The 15,566-nt window shown below is 51.9% G+C and overlaps 5 protein-coding genes across 5 annotated transcripts; 1 reads left to right on the forward strand and 4 right to left on the reverse strand.

The window, feature by feature from the left end:
- Positions 1–241: 241 nt before the first annotated feature.
- On the reverse strand, positions 242–5,107 carry N0V89_010110 (uncharacterized protein; the record flags this gene model as incomplete). The annotated part of the gene is made up of 2 exons (XM_056218855.1): positions 242–1,514; positions 1,566–5,107. 2 exons carry the CDS (start codon positions 5,105–5,107, stop codon positions 242–244), a joined length of 4,815 nt encoding a protein of 1,604 aa, XP_056068120.1.
- A 704-nt stretch (positions 5,108–5,811) lies between these two features.
- N0V89_010111 (uncharacterized protein) lies at positions 5,812–7,656 on the reverse strand (the record flags this gene model as incomplete). Its single annotated transcript, XM_056218856.1, has 3 exons — positions 5,812–6,748; positions 6,803–7,363; positions 7,526–7,656. The coding sequence occupies 3 exons, from the start codon at positions 7,654–7,656 to the stop codon at positions 5,812–5,814; spliced, it is 1,629 nt and encodes a 542-aa protein (XP_056068121.1).
- Positions 7,657–9,001: 1,345 nt separating this feature from the next.
- Positions 9,002–9,803, reverse strand: YPT31 (Rab GTPase ypt31; the record flags this gene model as incomplete). Its single annotated transcript, XM_056218857.1, has 4 exons — positions 9,002–9,219; positions 9,277–9,666; positions 9,713–9,725; positions 9,783–9,803. The coding sequence occupies 4 exons, from the start codon at positions 9,801–9,803 to the stop codon at positions 9,002–9,004; spliced, it is 642 nt and encodes a 213-aa protein (XP_056068122.1).
- A 497-nt stretch (positions 9,804–10,300) lies between these two features.
- On the forward strand, positions 10,301–14,173 carry N0V89_010113 (uncharacterized protein; the record flags this gene model as incomplete). The annotated part of the gene is made up of 4 exons (XM_056218858.1): positions 10,301–10,506; positions 10,556–13,378; positions 13,448–13,893; positions 14,097–14,173. The coding sequence occupies 4 exons, from the start codon at positions 10,301–10,303 to the stop codon at positions 14,171–14,173; spliced, it is 3,552 nt and encodes a 1,183-aa protein (XP_056068123.1).
- Positions 14,174–14,309: 136 nt separating this feature from the next.
- Positions 14,310–14,756, reverse strand: N0V89_010114 (uncharacterized protein; the record flags this gene model as incomplete). Its single annotated transcript, XM_056218859.1, has 1 exon — positions 14,310–14,756. One exon carries the CDS (start codon positions 14,754–14,756, stop codon positions 14,310–14,312), a length of 447 nt encoding a protein of 148 aa, XP_056068124.1.
- Positions 14,757–15,566: the final 810 nt, after the last annotated feature.

The raw sequence follows: 15,566 nt of genomic DNA on the forward strand, positions 1-15,566 counted from the left end.
AGAATACATACATTCAGACAAATAAGATTGTAATTAGAATCACAGGAAGAGAATACAATTTCATACGAAGATGCGCATACACATCATATCAAGTGGTATCATTGGATTTGTCTACATACAATAATATATTCAACGAAGCATGCTCTATTCGCATGTGCTCGTTTCGCCCGCCTTAACCTCCCCTTCACTCTATGTTGACAGTATCGCAACATGATTTTAATGGAGCGAGCAAGCCGACGGATCAGAGCGACGGTGACTCCGGTCGGTCAATCGCCAACGAGAAGTAGTAGTCCGTCAACGCATTCATTTCGTCCCCGAAGCTTCCGCCATCGTCACCTGGCGAGGACTCCGCTTCTAGCTTTGCCAGATACAAATCTTTCTTGTAGCCGTCGAGCTTTGGGATGTCGTGGCTTTCGTCCACGGCGCGCCCTTGAGATCTGAGAAGAGCTTCATAGCTGGTGGGGGAGCCGTCTTTGACGAGGTCGAAACCCAAAGCTCCAAGTTCCCACGTCCGACCGCACATGAGGCAGTCAAAGACGTCAGTCTTGTGAGGAAGCTGCCCGTAATGATCGCATCGTGGGCATGAGAAGTCGCAGCGAACACATACAGGCGAGAACGGTCTGCCATCATAGTTTACATAGTCGGAAGGATGAGCAGCACGCCCACACCGTGAGCAAGGAATTTTCCCTGGTGGCATCTTAAGGTTTACCGTTCCAGCTTCCCATTGCAAGCGCAGCTCATCAGGAATGCGGTCCTTGCTCCGGCCAGAATCGCCAATCTCCTCGCTCGTGATCTTCATAGGATCCGATCCAGGGCCGAGGCATAGCGAGCAAGGAGATTCTGGCCTTTCGGAAAACTTGAGTTGCGATTCTAATGCTTGTTCGCGGAGGAAGGGCGCGTCCACACTCGCGTCGTAGGGTCCGGCATATAATGGGCCTTGCACCGCTTGTTTGACAGGCAATCCTCCCATAGGCGTGATCGTCATTTGGCCGGTCTCAATAAGCTCTTTGGCAGCGGCGATCCCAGAGTCGGCAGCTGCGGATGCAAGTGGTGGATACTGTGTCTCGTAATCGGGATCATTGTCTTTGTACGGAATGAACTTCATCCTTTCTGCATCCCTAAGAGAACAGTCGTCTCGGCCAACTTCAAGAACGTTGATGGACCCGTTGACTTCACCCAGCAAGAGTCGGCTATGGTCCGGGCTAAAGGCTCCGGACATAACGCCAGAGTCGAACGTAGCAAGATCCTTAACGAATGTCTCTTCTTCTGAACGCGCCACGTTCCAGACCTTGACTACACCGTCAGACGATCCACTGTAAAGCCGTGTGGCGTTATCGCCCCAGCTGAGGAAACGAATGCCGGTGTCTGAGATTTCGGGATCGACGCCCTCCTCGAGAGGCATAAGGGAGTTGCCATGGGCGAGCTCACGCAATAAGTGGTTCGGGTTGCGAATATCCCATACGTATGCTCGTCCACTTGTACATCCAGCAGCGACTAAGTAGTTATTCCCAGGACTACTCAAGTTAGCCAAGGAACGTGCTTTCGATCGGAAACTAACAACTTACCACCACACAACATCATTGATATCCAGCGCTCGGCATTCAAGCTCCATGAGGGTGCTGAATCTGTCGTCCATGGCATTCCCTTGTTCAGTGTATAATCGGACAGTCGAACGCATTCCTCGATTGGTGTTCTGACCTGCTACAGTCGCGACCGCCATCCAGCGTTCCCTTGGATGAAAGGATAAGTCATATACATTCTTTCCCGAACCCCATATGTTGAGTTGCTTGTTCGCATTGATGTCCCATAAGCAGATGTCTCCACTCATGTCTCTTCCATCTTGGCGTGCATTGGCGCCAAAACCCCCCAGCAGAAGGTTCTCGTACCTGGGCGAGAAGTGGAGCGCCATTGGCCGGATTAAAAGGTCAGGTCGAGCGGCGGCTTTCTCGGAGCTGAAGCTAGTCGTATCAGGCGATTGTGTCAGATCATCGTCATATAAGTTCAACACCTTTACGGTGTTGCCCTTGTTTCTCTTGGTACCGGTCGCCAGCACGCCCGAAGCATTGACGGCCATATGGGTCACTTCGGCTTTGTGACGCAAAGAGACAATATCAGTCGGTTGCGACCCGTCGTATCTTGTCTTCCAAACCCACACATTATGATCCCATCCACCAGAGAACATGTACCTTCCATTTGGAGAGAAAGCGACCGATTCGACTGTCTTGAATAGTTTTGGATCCTGCGAAACATACATTGCATGGGTCGAGTTCGGGCCCGTATCTGTTTTCGGTCGCGGATCGTAGTGCTTCCCTAGTTCGTTGATAGTGTTGCGAGAAACATCGCCATATAAGAGATTATTCGATCGGTTGTACTGCATAGAATGATCGTCACTAACACATATGGCACCAGCGGCAAAGCATTCCCCGTCGACAGACCAAGCGACAGCATGTACATCGCCTGCTGCACCTGTGTAGGAGCAGACAGGTCCGAGGGAGTCCTGCACCTTGTTCTTCAAGTGGTATGGAATCGGTGCTGTCGCCGAACTCCATCCACGGTGCGACTGAATGCCAAGTTCGCGTCTTCTTATCATAGCGGACGTGGACAACTTCGCGTCTGAGCTGAATGACTTGGTGGGCCTTGATGCTGCCAGCCTCTCAATGCGAGGGGCATCGCAACGGATTTTGTCCTGTTTTGCATCTCGGAGAAACGCATCGATACTTCGTCGATCTCGCGAACGCAGTTTTGAGCGGAGTGCGCTAGCTAATTGCAAAAGTTTGGGTTCCGACAACCCACGCAACATTCGCCCAAGTCGTTTCCGCCGACTCCGCAAACGTAGATCTCGTTGAGGGCCTAACAAGTGCGTCATCGTGCTCTCCACAAGATTGAGTTCGGTGGGACTGAAATCCGCATGTATTAGAGTACCTTGCCAGTCGCGACTAATTAATTGGTCCCACTCATATCCACAGGGTACGTTTTGGAGATCTGATCGTTGCGATGAGGAGAGAAATGGCAGCTGCTCTATGCTTGCTTCCCCTTTGTGTAAAGAAAGAGCGGAGAAAGCATCATCCCCGTCAAAGTCAATCGAGACGCTTTCGTTATCGATGGCAATAGCCTTTTCTGGTGCTGGGACAGTTGTTTCCGGTGTTTCAGACACGTTGAGCTTCTCCTCCGTTGGCCCCAGCGTATCGAAGTCATCATCGTCCGCGACCAATGCGTTCCTTTTTGGCCAAGTATAATTTTTCTTGGGCACTGCTCGTCGAGGACGCGTGTGATGGCTTGCCGACTCAGCACCGGATGACTGGTCTTGAAGTGAACCAACAACGGCAGACCAGGCTCGATGTTGAGGCTCTTCTTGCAAAGAGATTACTTCCCGCTTCCGCCCTGCGTGATCATTCCTTGGATTTGAATGGATTTTAGCCCAGTCAATGTGAGCTTCTGAGGCGTACATAGACGGCAGTATTAAGGTTGAAGGATCGTGCGATCTGTCGCGGCGATTAATCTTTTGAGAATAGTTTGTTTGCAGTGTACTGTACGCCCGATCAGGATAGTGTTCTTGAAACCTTGCTGTGATTTCGGTCCACTTAAGTTTCTTAACTTCCTTAAGAAAGATCAAAAGGTGCGCTTCAGCTTCAGAAAGTCCGCCCATCCACGTTTTGGATGCTGACGGCTTTTCAACGGTTGCGACAACGCCATGTGCTGTAGGCAAATTGCTGACCGTATTGTGCGTATGCACGGCATCACCACTGGTGGGCGTGTCTGGGACCGAGAATAAACTGTCGCGCTCACTCGGTGACACGGCCGGAGGACTCCTGGTATCTCGTAAAGATGGCCGCCCACGGCGCTTCCGATTGAGACTTGTTTGGAGAGGTGACGTTGGGATGGTTCGCGCGATTAATTGACCCCTTGGGTGTGCCTTCAGCAGCAAAGCCACTTTGTCGTTAGCAGGTGCTTGTCGAAGTAATTCAGAAACTATATCGTCTTCCAACAGCATGGTGAAGGGATCCTCGACGGTAGTATCCTCATCTTTCGACAACCCGTTCTTGGTCTCTGACATAATTTGGACGGATGTACCCTGTCGAGCCGGGAAGGAGGTGTTTTGGTCCATTATTGTTTCACCAGCCGAGCTCTGAGCGATGGCGATTCCCTTGGATCCAGATTTATTCGCTTCGTTGACCGCATCGGAAAGCCGTCCGAATTGCAGTTCACGAAGGGTTCGTGAGGCTTCATTGTTTCCTGCAAATGGCATACTGGCGCCGTTTGTCTTCAACACAGTATTCAAAGACTGGACCGAGGGCAATCCGTTTGTACTAAGCTTCATGGTCGGATCTGGAGGCCGACCGCCGACTGACTGTGTACCAATGGCCGGAGACGTCGCAGATGCTTGCTTGCCATCAGCACTGTTTGTGGGGGTTGTTACTAGCGAATTCAAAGAAGATGGGCGTGCGCCGCCGTTCCAAGGAGGTAACTCTACGCGATTTGGGTCGAATTTGGGATTTGGGCTTAGTCTCCCATCTATAAAGGCCTGTGCTTCCTCTCTCGTCTCAAAGCGCTGTTGTGAGGACTTTTTGCATCCTACGATCTGGGCTTTGGCCGTATCCCAATCCGTATATACGCCAGGAATATGCCCAACCTTCACTCCATAATATTTTGGTTTCGGTCCAATCCTCCGTCGAGCTGGCCCAGGTAAATTGAATTCAGCTCCTAGTGGCGGTCCAGATATTTTCCTTCTCTTTTCTGCCTGAGGTATCGCAAAGTCATCTGCTTCCTCTGCTGGTGTGGCAGCGGTGAATACAGGAATATGGCCGTTACGCGGTCCGCTTGATGACGTAGTGTTTGGGTTTGCCGAATCGTCATGTATAGTCGCATACGGAGACCAAGGCTCAAACTTCGGTAGGCTTGGCTTCGGTCGGCTGTTGGGTAACTGGAACCCAGACACAGATGTAGATGTGCCCTGAAATTGCGGGATCGACGAGGAAGAGGGTCGGAAATTGCCGGCAGGTAAAAACCCCGGTACCATTTTCGAAGAACCTGAAGGTGCAAGTGTAGGGCCGGGTTCGTCGTCAGAGTCAAGTGTGAGATCGATTGGCTCCTCGGTGGAACTACCCATTGTGAGCGATTGTTGCGACAGAGTAAGAGATCCTGTGATTATATAAGAGAGATGTCGGGGATCGAAAAGGAAGTGAAAGTGAGAATGAAGAGAAGCAATCACTTACTAAGGCGCCATCGTCGACAGCGTTCAACGCTGCAGTGGCAGTCGCAACGCGTCGCGAGAACGGGGAAGTCGCGTAGCTAAAGTGGTTGCGGGAGCGAACTTAGCGGTGGCTGGAGTGTGGCGCACCCGCTCGAGTGGGGTTGGCGTCCACAGATTGATGTGAGAACTCGAATTCCAACCTTGGGTCAGAATTCGACTTCCAGTCGAGTATGGTAGTATTGGGTAATTCGCGTGTAAAATTTCTGGGAGTCAGAATGAGGTCACGAAGTCATAGTGTACACACTTACTATATTTGTACATCTCGAGGCTGATTAGCTATCCTTTGTTTATTGCAGTGCCCAGTGGACCACATATAGATGTAGTCACCATACTCGAGATGTGATTGTTCTCACGCTTTACCAGCCTGATAGAAGGCGGCGCAAAGCATCCCTAAGATATGGGCAGATAATCCACAAGAGCAGACCAAAAAGCTACTATGTCAAATGCACAAAAACTTCATGGGAGGCGAAGGGAATCCTCACACGAGGCTAATTGACAAGACTAACGTCAACACTTAAGATACATCGCGCAACTCTACTATACACACACGACCCCTAGACCTACATCTTCTCAATGTCGTTCGTAACCTTCTCTGCATCAGTTCTCACCGGACTCGCCCCCTCCAAATCGGTCCTCTCCACGCCCACAACCGGCACCTCCTCTCCCGGCGCCACATCTTGCGGCACAGGCGGCCCCTTAAAGTCCTTCCGTCCCCTCACAAAATACCAAGCAAGACTGATAAACGCAAATCCCGCAAACACCACACTCGCATAGTTCATCGTCCCGGCCTCCACAGGAAGACTGACCGGCATGCAGAACAGCACTACCGCAAGGCAGATCCAGCACAGCGTCGCGATGTTGATGAAGTAGCCGAAGCGTCCGAGGCTGAAGCTGGAGTGCTTGACTGCGCGGCGTCCGCGGAGCACGCTGATGAGGATGGGCATGCCGTAGGAGGTGGAGAGGCAGATTGTAGCGACACCGGTGAAAGAATTGAATGCTGCGGAGGAGCCGAAGTAGATGAGGCCGAGGACGCAGTCGACGAGGGTAGATAAGACGAGCGCCCACAGGGGGATGTCGAAGCGCTTGTCTACGCGTTTCCAGAGGCGCGAGCCGGGGATTGCGCCGTCGCGGGCGAAGGCGTACGTACAGCGAGAGGCGGCTGTCAGGGCGCCGGTTCCGGCGAAGAAGAGAATTCCTAAAATGAGGAAGAGAAGGCCGAAGCCGCCGCCTGCTGAGCCTGTTACGGTCTTGAAGAGGAGGCCGATGGGTTGGCCGTTTGCGACGTCAAGGAGCATCTGTACGTCTGGGAGGACGAAGAGGATAGGAATCAGGTAGATGATGCCTGTTACGCCTGCCGCGGCGACGGATAGAACGATGGCTTTGGGAACTTCGCGTTCGGGATTTTGCACCTCTTCGCACATGGATGCTACCATGCCGTAGCCCGTCAAAGTGTAAGCTGCTTGCAGAAGTCCGACGAAGAATGCCCATCCGGAAGGCCTGTCTGAATCAGCATTGCTTCCCAACTTTTAAGATCAGTAATAAGCAACTCACCACCCAGACGCCGAAGCATCATAATGCGCAAACACAAATTCGCCGCTCCTCTTTGTATCCGCCATAGTCAACAGCGTGATCAAAATAATAACCACGCTCGCCGCCGTCCAATAAATACAAATCTTATTGATCAAATCCAGATACTTTGCGCCAAATATATTCGTCAGCATACACACTAGCATAACGGCCCAAAACATCAGGATTGTCTGCCACTCGTTTGGCACAAAGTCCTCGTCCCACAAGCTGATCGCGCTAAGGATGAGTTGGCCACCGGAGAAGTTGATGGAGAGGGTGACGGTCCAGTTACCGACGAGGGTGAGCCAGCCGGTCACCCAGGAGGCGACGGGAGCGTACTTGCGTGTCGAGAGCATTGCAGACCAGTAGTAGACACCACCAGCGGTGGGGTAGACGGCGCAGATTTCAGCAAGCGAGGCGGCGATGGAGAGCGAGATGAGGGAGACAAGGACCCAGCCCCAGAGAATCGTCACGGATTGCCCGTCTGTGAGGGTGATGTAGAGGGTTGTGGAGAGACCGAAGGGGACTGCCATGATAGCGAAGGATCTATGATTTGTTAACGTTGGTACTCTCTTTTATCAGAGAATAGTGACAATGTCGTATAGCTGGTGGATTGCGCACATGTGCGTATCCTACAAGTGCACGGACTGTGCCTTTACCCAACTTGCTACAATCTGCCATGACAGTTTAAAAAGGCTCTTCACTTACAGCCCAAGCACACTCAACATGCTCAAATTCCTGGGTAGCTCACTCTGATACCCCATCTTCGCAAGCTGCGCTTCCGCCGCGCCATCCACACTCCCCCTCCTTATCGACCCCTTCCTGTGCGTAATCTCCATACTATTCGACATCCTTCTCTTCTTTCTTCCTCTGTTCTCTCACTTCGTCAGGAATTTGAAAAGTATCCGTCTGTCGCAAAGTCAGATCACAGAAGGAACATTAAGCACGTGGGAAAATGCGAATGCGGGGAAAGCGAGCCGAAGGATAGTGTGAAAGCTAGCACAACGGTGCGGTTCTAGAACACTCACTTACCCACACAGAGTTCTGAGGACACGATCCGATGCCCAGGAGAAGGGACGTTGAGGTCGCACACGAGCGCGCTGCGGCCATGATAAAGGCCGGCATTGTCGCGGCGGTGATCAAGGAAGCCCGCTAATGGCTGCCTTATCGAAGATAGCGCCCCGTATCCAGGATGAAGCCGCGTGCGTCATGCACGTTCGATTAGGTCGCGTGCGTTATCTGCACCATAAGTGCGGGCTGATAAACAAATGTCCGGGCGACTTACCGCGAGGTTTACGTGAGCTGGCTAATAGGGGGTAGCAGTGCGCGATAGCCTGCTATGTTCATGGCGCTTGTGTTTGGGGTTGCGGCGATCGTTTAACGCGCTATGCGCTTCGGGACAGGTACCTGCATGGATAGAAGACTGCGAATCTTCTGGAAAGTAGATATGACTTCCAATCTTACCAGTGGCAGCAGTGAGGTCTGCGGTCTACACAGCTTTATTGTATATCGTGGCGTAATTCGGCCTTTTTGCGCTGGGTCGCCGGACTTGCTTCCTACAGTGTACTGTACCCGACGACGCGGCGCAACAATGTTTTTTGTTTATCAGAGATATGCAACATCATGGCTACGAAAGCACTCTGGCAACAGATGAGTACATTGAGAGGCCCTATCATCTTGTAAACTGACGCGTACCATGTCTTGACGATTGAATTCAACTTGCAGGCCGTAGGTGAGTGGGCCTTCCTCTGCGGCTTGATGTACAACGGTGACGCGTTCGTAGAAGTTGCACCAGGATGCTTGCAACAGGGTGTTATGAAGGCACTTCTATTAAAACGCAGGATATTATATAGTCCAGTTATGAGCTGTCCATTGCGATTGAGCATACAGCAGCACTCAGCATTACTGTCGCTACAGAGTAGAAGACCCCCACACGCACGCATGCAACGCAAATGAAAGCTGAGAAAAGAGAAAAGTAACCCAGAGACCACACAACATTTGCACATGGAAGCAGACGTGTGATGGAAATAGGACCAAACACCCGTGAACACGTTTCCCTGAACTTCCTCGAAGACGCCGACAGACCATTGTTCGTATGACACGTGAGCATTGCCGCGAGTTGGTATCATTGCCGGCACCTCAAGCTCGCAGAGGTGGGCATCGTGAGAGCGGGACCTAGAGGGCCTAACAGCAACCTCCCTTCTTCTCTTCTGTGCCTGTAGAGGAGGAAAGTTCAAGCTTTTGGCCAGGACCAGCGCCGAGAACATTCTGGCTACTTTCGCCTTGGTCGAGGGCTTTGCTAGACACAATCCGGTAGATCTCTGTGAGGATGTTCTGGAAGGCCAACTCGACGTTGCTGGCGTCCAAGGCGGAGGTCTCGATGAAAGAGAGGTTGTTTTCACCTAAAATTGTAGCCATTAGTTGCTGTCATACTCGTACGTTATGAGTGTGGAACGTACTGGCAAATTGCTTAGCCTCCTCCGTAGGCACTGCCCTGAGATGCCTCAAATCGCTTTTGTTTCCGACCAACATAATGATGATGTTAGAGTCAGCGTGGTCGCGAAGTTCCTTCAGCCACCGGGTCACATTCTCGTATGTCTGGTGCTTGCTAATATCGTAGACAAGCAGCGCCCCAACAGCGCCCCGATAGTAGGCCGATGTGATAGCTCGGTATCGCTCCTGGCCAGCCGTGTCCCAGATCTGCGCCTTGATGGTCTTCGCGTCGACTTGAATCGATCGTGTGGCAAACTCGACACCGATGGTCGACTTCGAGTCAAGGTTAAACTCGTTGCGGGTGAATCGACTCAAAAGGTTGGATTTACCGACACCAGAATCTCCGATGAGGACCACTACGGGGGTTAGAACGGCGACGTGCGGGCTCTCGGCGACACATACCCTTAAAGAGAAACTACAAGCCAGGTTAGCATGTTTTCTATGCGCAGGACGGCGGCTGGCAAGCACTCACATCATACTCGTCATTCGCCATGGCTGCGGTGGGTGCAGACTGGTGCGCTGTCCGGTTCAAGTAGCGGTGGGGAGCGTGCGCGGGGTGCAGCAGAAACAGCGACCGAAGGAAAGATGCTGCGTTATGAGTGCGGGAGATCGGGAGTGTAGAGCGAGAGCAGGCGGGTCTGTCGGGGTCGGGGTTGTAGTTATTTGGCTGCCTCGCCTCGTTTGGAAGCAGAAGGAGCTCATGCAGCGGCCTGTGACATTCGAATGCGGGCAGCGCCACGTGACCGCGCTAGTCCTGTCGCTCTTTCCGCGACAGTCACTTACTCGAGCGGCCACCGTGAAGGGACAGGACACTGCACAGCTGCTTCTTTTGCAACTTCGCGCTCTTCACACAGCCCACTTGCTTAGAATCTCTCGGGGGGCGACATGACAGCTGACGGGCTGTGTCGCTACTGCTGCCACCGACTGCTCCCAACCATTGGGCCAATCACAGTCGCCTTTGACATGTAGTCGCGGTCGCGCCTAGAAAACATGAAGCAATCTGATCTGGAAGCGAAGCGGCAAGCAGCCGCATATACTTCAGACGTTGGAAGTTCGCTCGAGGATAGCGAGGAAAGCGAACATGACCCTGACCATGAATTCGACGTCGACGACATCATTGCGGGGCGAATGCACGAGGACGATGGTCGCGACGTGTTGCAGTATCTGGTCAAGTTCACCGACTACCCAATTTACGAGTGAGTCAATCCGCTTGGCGTGCTCTGAGAAAACAACCTAACCTTTCAGATGCAAGTGGTTGGAACAAAGCGAACTCAACTGCAAGGAGGTCTTTGAGAGATGGAGGAACAAGCGCAAAGACATGACCAGAGCAGAACAGGAAGAGCTGAGCATACAAAAAGATAAAGAGGTTAAAGAAGCCAAAGAAAGAGTTACTGCTGCCAAAGAACGCCGGCACCAGAAGCGGGCCAAATTGAAAGAGGAAGCCGCACGGAAACAGGAAGAGTCGCTCAAAAAGAAAGGAGTGGCAAGAAAGAAAGCGCCATCAACTCGCGGTCTTGCAACCCCTGCTAAGAACAAGGGCAAACAGACCGTCTCATCTGAGAGGAAGAGGCGGGTTGTACTGAGCTCAGATGACGAATCTTTCGTAGCACCCTCAGACAATGAGTCTGAAACTTCATCCTCTGACAGTGAACCTTTGTTCGAAAGACAGGCAAGATTAAAGGCTCAACCAAACCGAACTGAGCACGCAGGCAGTGCCAAAGCGGTGTCACGAGCATCGTCTCCACAGAAAAGGCGAAAATCGTTTGCAGGTGTCAGCTCTTTGGCCAATGAACCCAGCACAGAAGCCGCGCCTTCAGCAGCTACTACACGCAGGCCATCTATACCCACGGGACCATTAGTAACCAATGAACAGAGCGGTCCCCGGGCTCCAGGCGCTATTAAGCTGGTCAACGAGCCAAAGCAACATCAAAGAAAAGCGTGGGATACACACGGTCATCATTTCAAAACGCTTCATTATAGAGCGGTGGCGGAAAAGCGCAGCCGCGCAGAAGGGACTCCAGACATTAACGAACTGGAGTTTGTGAACGGTGCTCCAGCAGGGATTCCCGCGAAGTCTGGAGATACTACGTCCCGTACACTCGCACGTGACAACCCATACGGACGCCGCGAGCCAGGTCAACGCCGTTTGGCGGAGATCGAGCCGGACGATGAGCCCGAGCGTATTGTCCCCACCACTAGAATTGAGTTACAATCGTACGAACAGGGTAAGATCCCGATGACATGCTTTGACTGGAAGAATGGCAATGCATGTCGACTTACAGCAGAACGATGTCGATTTCTCCACCGCGAGTGGGGTCAGGATGGAAAACCGCTTCCGGTTACGACCTGGGATGGCAAAGTACCACCTAAATATCGAGATCCTCCGGAAATGTGCTGGTTCTGGTTCTGCGAAGGCAGTTGCGCGCACCCTGACGACGAGTGCATATATGCCCACAAGAATACAGGCCATCTTTCGATGCGTGATCACAGAACAAGGCCTGTTGATCCTCACATAGAGAATGGAAGCACGGCAGCTCGAAAGATTGGCGGAGCAGGCAACTACCCCGATGTCACTTGCTGGAACTGGCTCATGGACACCAAGGGGTGCTATAAGAGTTCTGATCAGTGCAGCTTTGCGCACAGGAACACGGGTCTACTTGGAAACACGATCGGAGCAGACTTTAAGCCGATCGATCCCGAACAAGCACCTGTTCATGCTCGATCCTTTCCTAAGTTTCAAGACCCGCCTCAAACATGCTTCTTCTGGTTACGTACGATTAAGGGCTGCGGTAAGAGCGCAGACGATTGCAAGTATGCCCATGAAAACACAGGATGGTTGGCCGATACAAAACTCGGGCTTTGCGAGATTGATCGCAATGAGAAACCTAAATTCCTAGCAGCCCTTCGTCGCCCTTCATCCCCAACAGGTCCCATTCCTACCAATGCAACACCCCAAAGACACATTCCAAAGCATTTTAAGACCTGTTTTTTCTGGAACGAGTACAGGTGCCGGCTATCGGAAGAAGAGTGCCACAACCTACACTGTTATACAGGCGTTGTGGTCGACCCACCCTCAAACTGGATATTCAAAGGTGGATGGCGACCACATTTCCGCGATGAACCAGTTTCGGCACAAGTTCAGAAGCCTAGCTTGATGGATATCGATGAGCATCCTTTGACACACTTCGACAGCTCCGAACCTATGCAAGTGGACGAGCCTGCTGACGAAGCGAGACGCGAGTCGACCTCTCAATGCGTGAACATGAGAGACGATGGTAACAAATTCACTGGGCCTGCGCATCCTCCTATCGAAGAGTCGTTGTCCCTTCTGCCTCAGGAAGATAATGATCGCATCATGACGATTCCCGATATTCAACCAGTTGACATGAGCCGCAGTATCGGGGAGATTATGCAACTCGACGTGGACGAAATGTTTAGGTGTAACGGAGACCAACATGAAGATGTCATAGCAAGCTCTAATGCTCTTCTTCTCTACGACCCGAACGAACATCTGGAAGAGCTCGCCTTAATCGAACGGTGGCTAGCGATGCACTCCGTGAACATTTTCAGCAGCCTACACATGGGTCTTAGTGCAGCATGGGATACATTCAAACAGCTGATTTTGGACGGAGGAAGCGGTATCATAATCGCTGCTCCTGATTTCGAAGGCTATGCCAGCTTGCCAGGTTTTGGAGACGTGCTAAGAGGCACGGTCCGCTTGTGGTCAGTTGGAACCCAAGGAGGAATCGGTCACAGCATCTGGGACCCCAAAGCCTCATCGGAAACCCATTCCGACCGTTTTGCTATATTCCCACATGGTGGCATCATATATATTACGGACGACGTGTTCGAGAAGAGGCCACAGCTGGCGTTGAGCATTTTCGAGCAATTCTTCACCAAGATTGAAGCAGGCAGAAAGGTTGATAGTAATGTCATCCCGGGGATGTATATCAATGACGGACTATTGCTTTGGCGAGTCGGGGCACGGCCAGAGTTGGTGAAGTGGATCGGTGACATCTGCATGAATCACCAAGCGGAGATTGAAGAGGGAGATCCGGACTATCTCAGGTAAGTACCAGAATCAGGCAAAGCACCACGACTATGCAAGCACTGTCATGATACTGATCATGTTATTAGTCTCGAGAAGCTATACGTTCTCCTGCAAGACAGCGGATGTTGTGAGCCCGACGGTACCTTCGACCATCCTGAAGACAACCGACGTTTGGACTTCTTCCCAATCATCTCCATGCGCCAGAGCCTTGCCGAAGACATCGGCCTATACTACGAGGCGCGTACGCGCTCCCAACATGAAGCCAACACGGACATGGCGCACCATTACTCAGGCCTCGTGGTGATAGAGCGCCGAAATTACCGCCACTACTTCGTCGTGCACACCAACCCGGAAATGGTAGACTGGAAGGAAACGATCACGAACATCGACGAGGTCATCACACCTGAGAAATGCATTGAGTATTTTGAGCAGGAGCCGAAGGGAAGCAAATTCGATAATTACGAGTGGGCGTATCCGGAGAAGAGAGCTGATAGTGTCACTGCTCCATTGCCAGATAGCTCACTTCAGACAGGTCCGTGTGATGCTTGCGGTTTGGACAGTACTGAATGTCCTTGTCGCTACCTCTAGACGTCGGGTCTTCCATTGCACTTGGGTGTTTTCAGGCGTTAGGCATCTTGTATAGGTATACCCCAGTATTGCCTTCGTGCGTGGTTATAGGCGTATTGTAAGAGACGATCTAATGAACGAGATTATCGCATAGCATGACCTCCATAGGATATCTGCCTAGGGAGAATCAATCAGAACAATCATCACCTGGGATGTCATCCCGACAGATCTCGGAGAACATGTAAACGCACTACACCAGTACTGTGTGCTGTCTTTCTTTGAATTTTCAATGATCAAATGACGCCATAACCCAGGGTATATCAGTCTCAGCCAAAGGTGAACATCCGTCCTCTCTTCTTCACGACCCCTCATACTCCCACTCTACTTCTGATAAGGCGGCAACCCCTCCTTTTTCTCCGCCTTCCTCGCAGCCCTCCTCTCCCTCCTATCAAGCTCCTTCGCCACAGCCTTCGCCAGCTTCCTCCGCTCCTCACGCTCCTTCTCCTTCAGCATCTGCGCCATCCCCTTGCCCTTCCACGCCTTGCCGAACTCCTTGCGCCACTTCTGCCCAAAGGTTAACATCGCGTCGCGCGCCTCCTCGGCCTTGCGCTCGTCGGCTTCGGCTTCGTCATCGGTGTCGTAGAACTCGCTGTCGTCATCGTCCTTGTTGAGGAGTGACTCCTGGGCGGTGGATTTCTGGTTGCGCTCGCGATCCCAGGCTTTGGTGCGCGAGTAGGCTACGCTGCCGAGGACGAGGGTGAGGATGGAGAGGGGGAAGACGATTAGGAGGCCGACCATGAAGCAGAGAGCGATGAGGTCTTCGTCCATGGTGGGTGGATTGGTATGGGAATTTCCGGGTGAAAGAAGACTTGATCGTGTGCTGTTGAGGGAAGAGAGGTACGTTGTGGTGCGTGTAATTGATATAGGAGTTTGAAGTCGCCACCCCAGAATGCCAGGTAGACGGGATGGGATTCTGGAATGCCGAGGTGTGGCGGTGCAGCAGGGGTTACGTCAAGGCTTGGCGGGGAGAGATTCACGTGCCTGTGCTTGGCTCCCTTGCGAGAGCGGAATGCCTATTGACGTGCCAACTCGAACTTCCTGGCTTTGATCTAATTACTGAAGTAAAGATGTCTTTCCGCGTTACAGTTGCTCAATACACTAGATCACTGCTACGTGCGCGCAAAATGCATGATTCAAAGAAAAAAGAACGCGTTCAAAGTGCGTCAAGTCACCCCAGAGTAGCCGTGGAGTTTATGCACAGCATCCTTGGATCAAGTTCATCTGGAATCCTTAGCAATAATATCGTCTGCAGAGAGCGCAGTCTCTGGCGTTTCGACAACACCATACGAAGAGTTAGAGAGAGGCCAGTTCACTGCACTCGTTCTTCCTTCCACTGAGTCGCTGTTCACGGCTAAGTATACAAATTGCTACAACTATTTCTGAGGGGCCATGTAGTGTTTTGGTTCAACATGTCATCAAGCCGCTATCGTAGATAGTATATTGATCTAAATGGATGAAAAGCGTGGCGATCGTCTCTACTTCGTCTCCCCCTTTCATCGCATTTATTATAACACCACAACGCCGTTAAGCGTGTTCTATTCTTAACTTCTTTGAGATCCATTGGTTCTCGCCTCCACA

Source organism: Didymosphaeria variabile (assembly GCF_027946475.1).
Source record: "Didymosphaeria variabile strain IMI 356815 chromosome Unknown scaffold_7, whole genome shotgun sequence".
In the NCBI taxonomy this organism is placed as follows: Eukaryota; Fungi; Ascomycota; class Dothideomycetes; order Pleosporales; family Didymosphaeriaceae; genus Didymosphaeria; species Didymosphaeria variabile.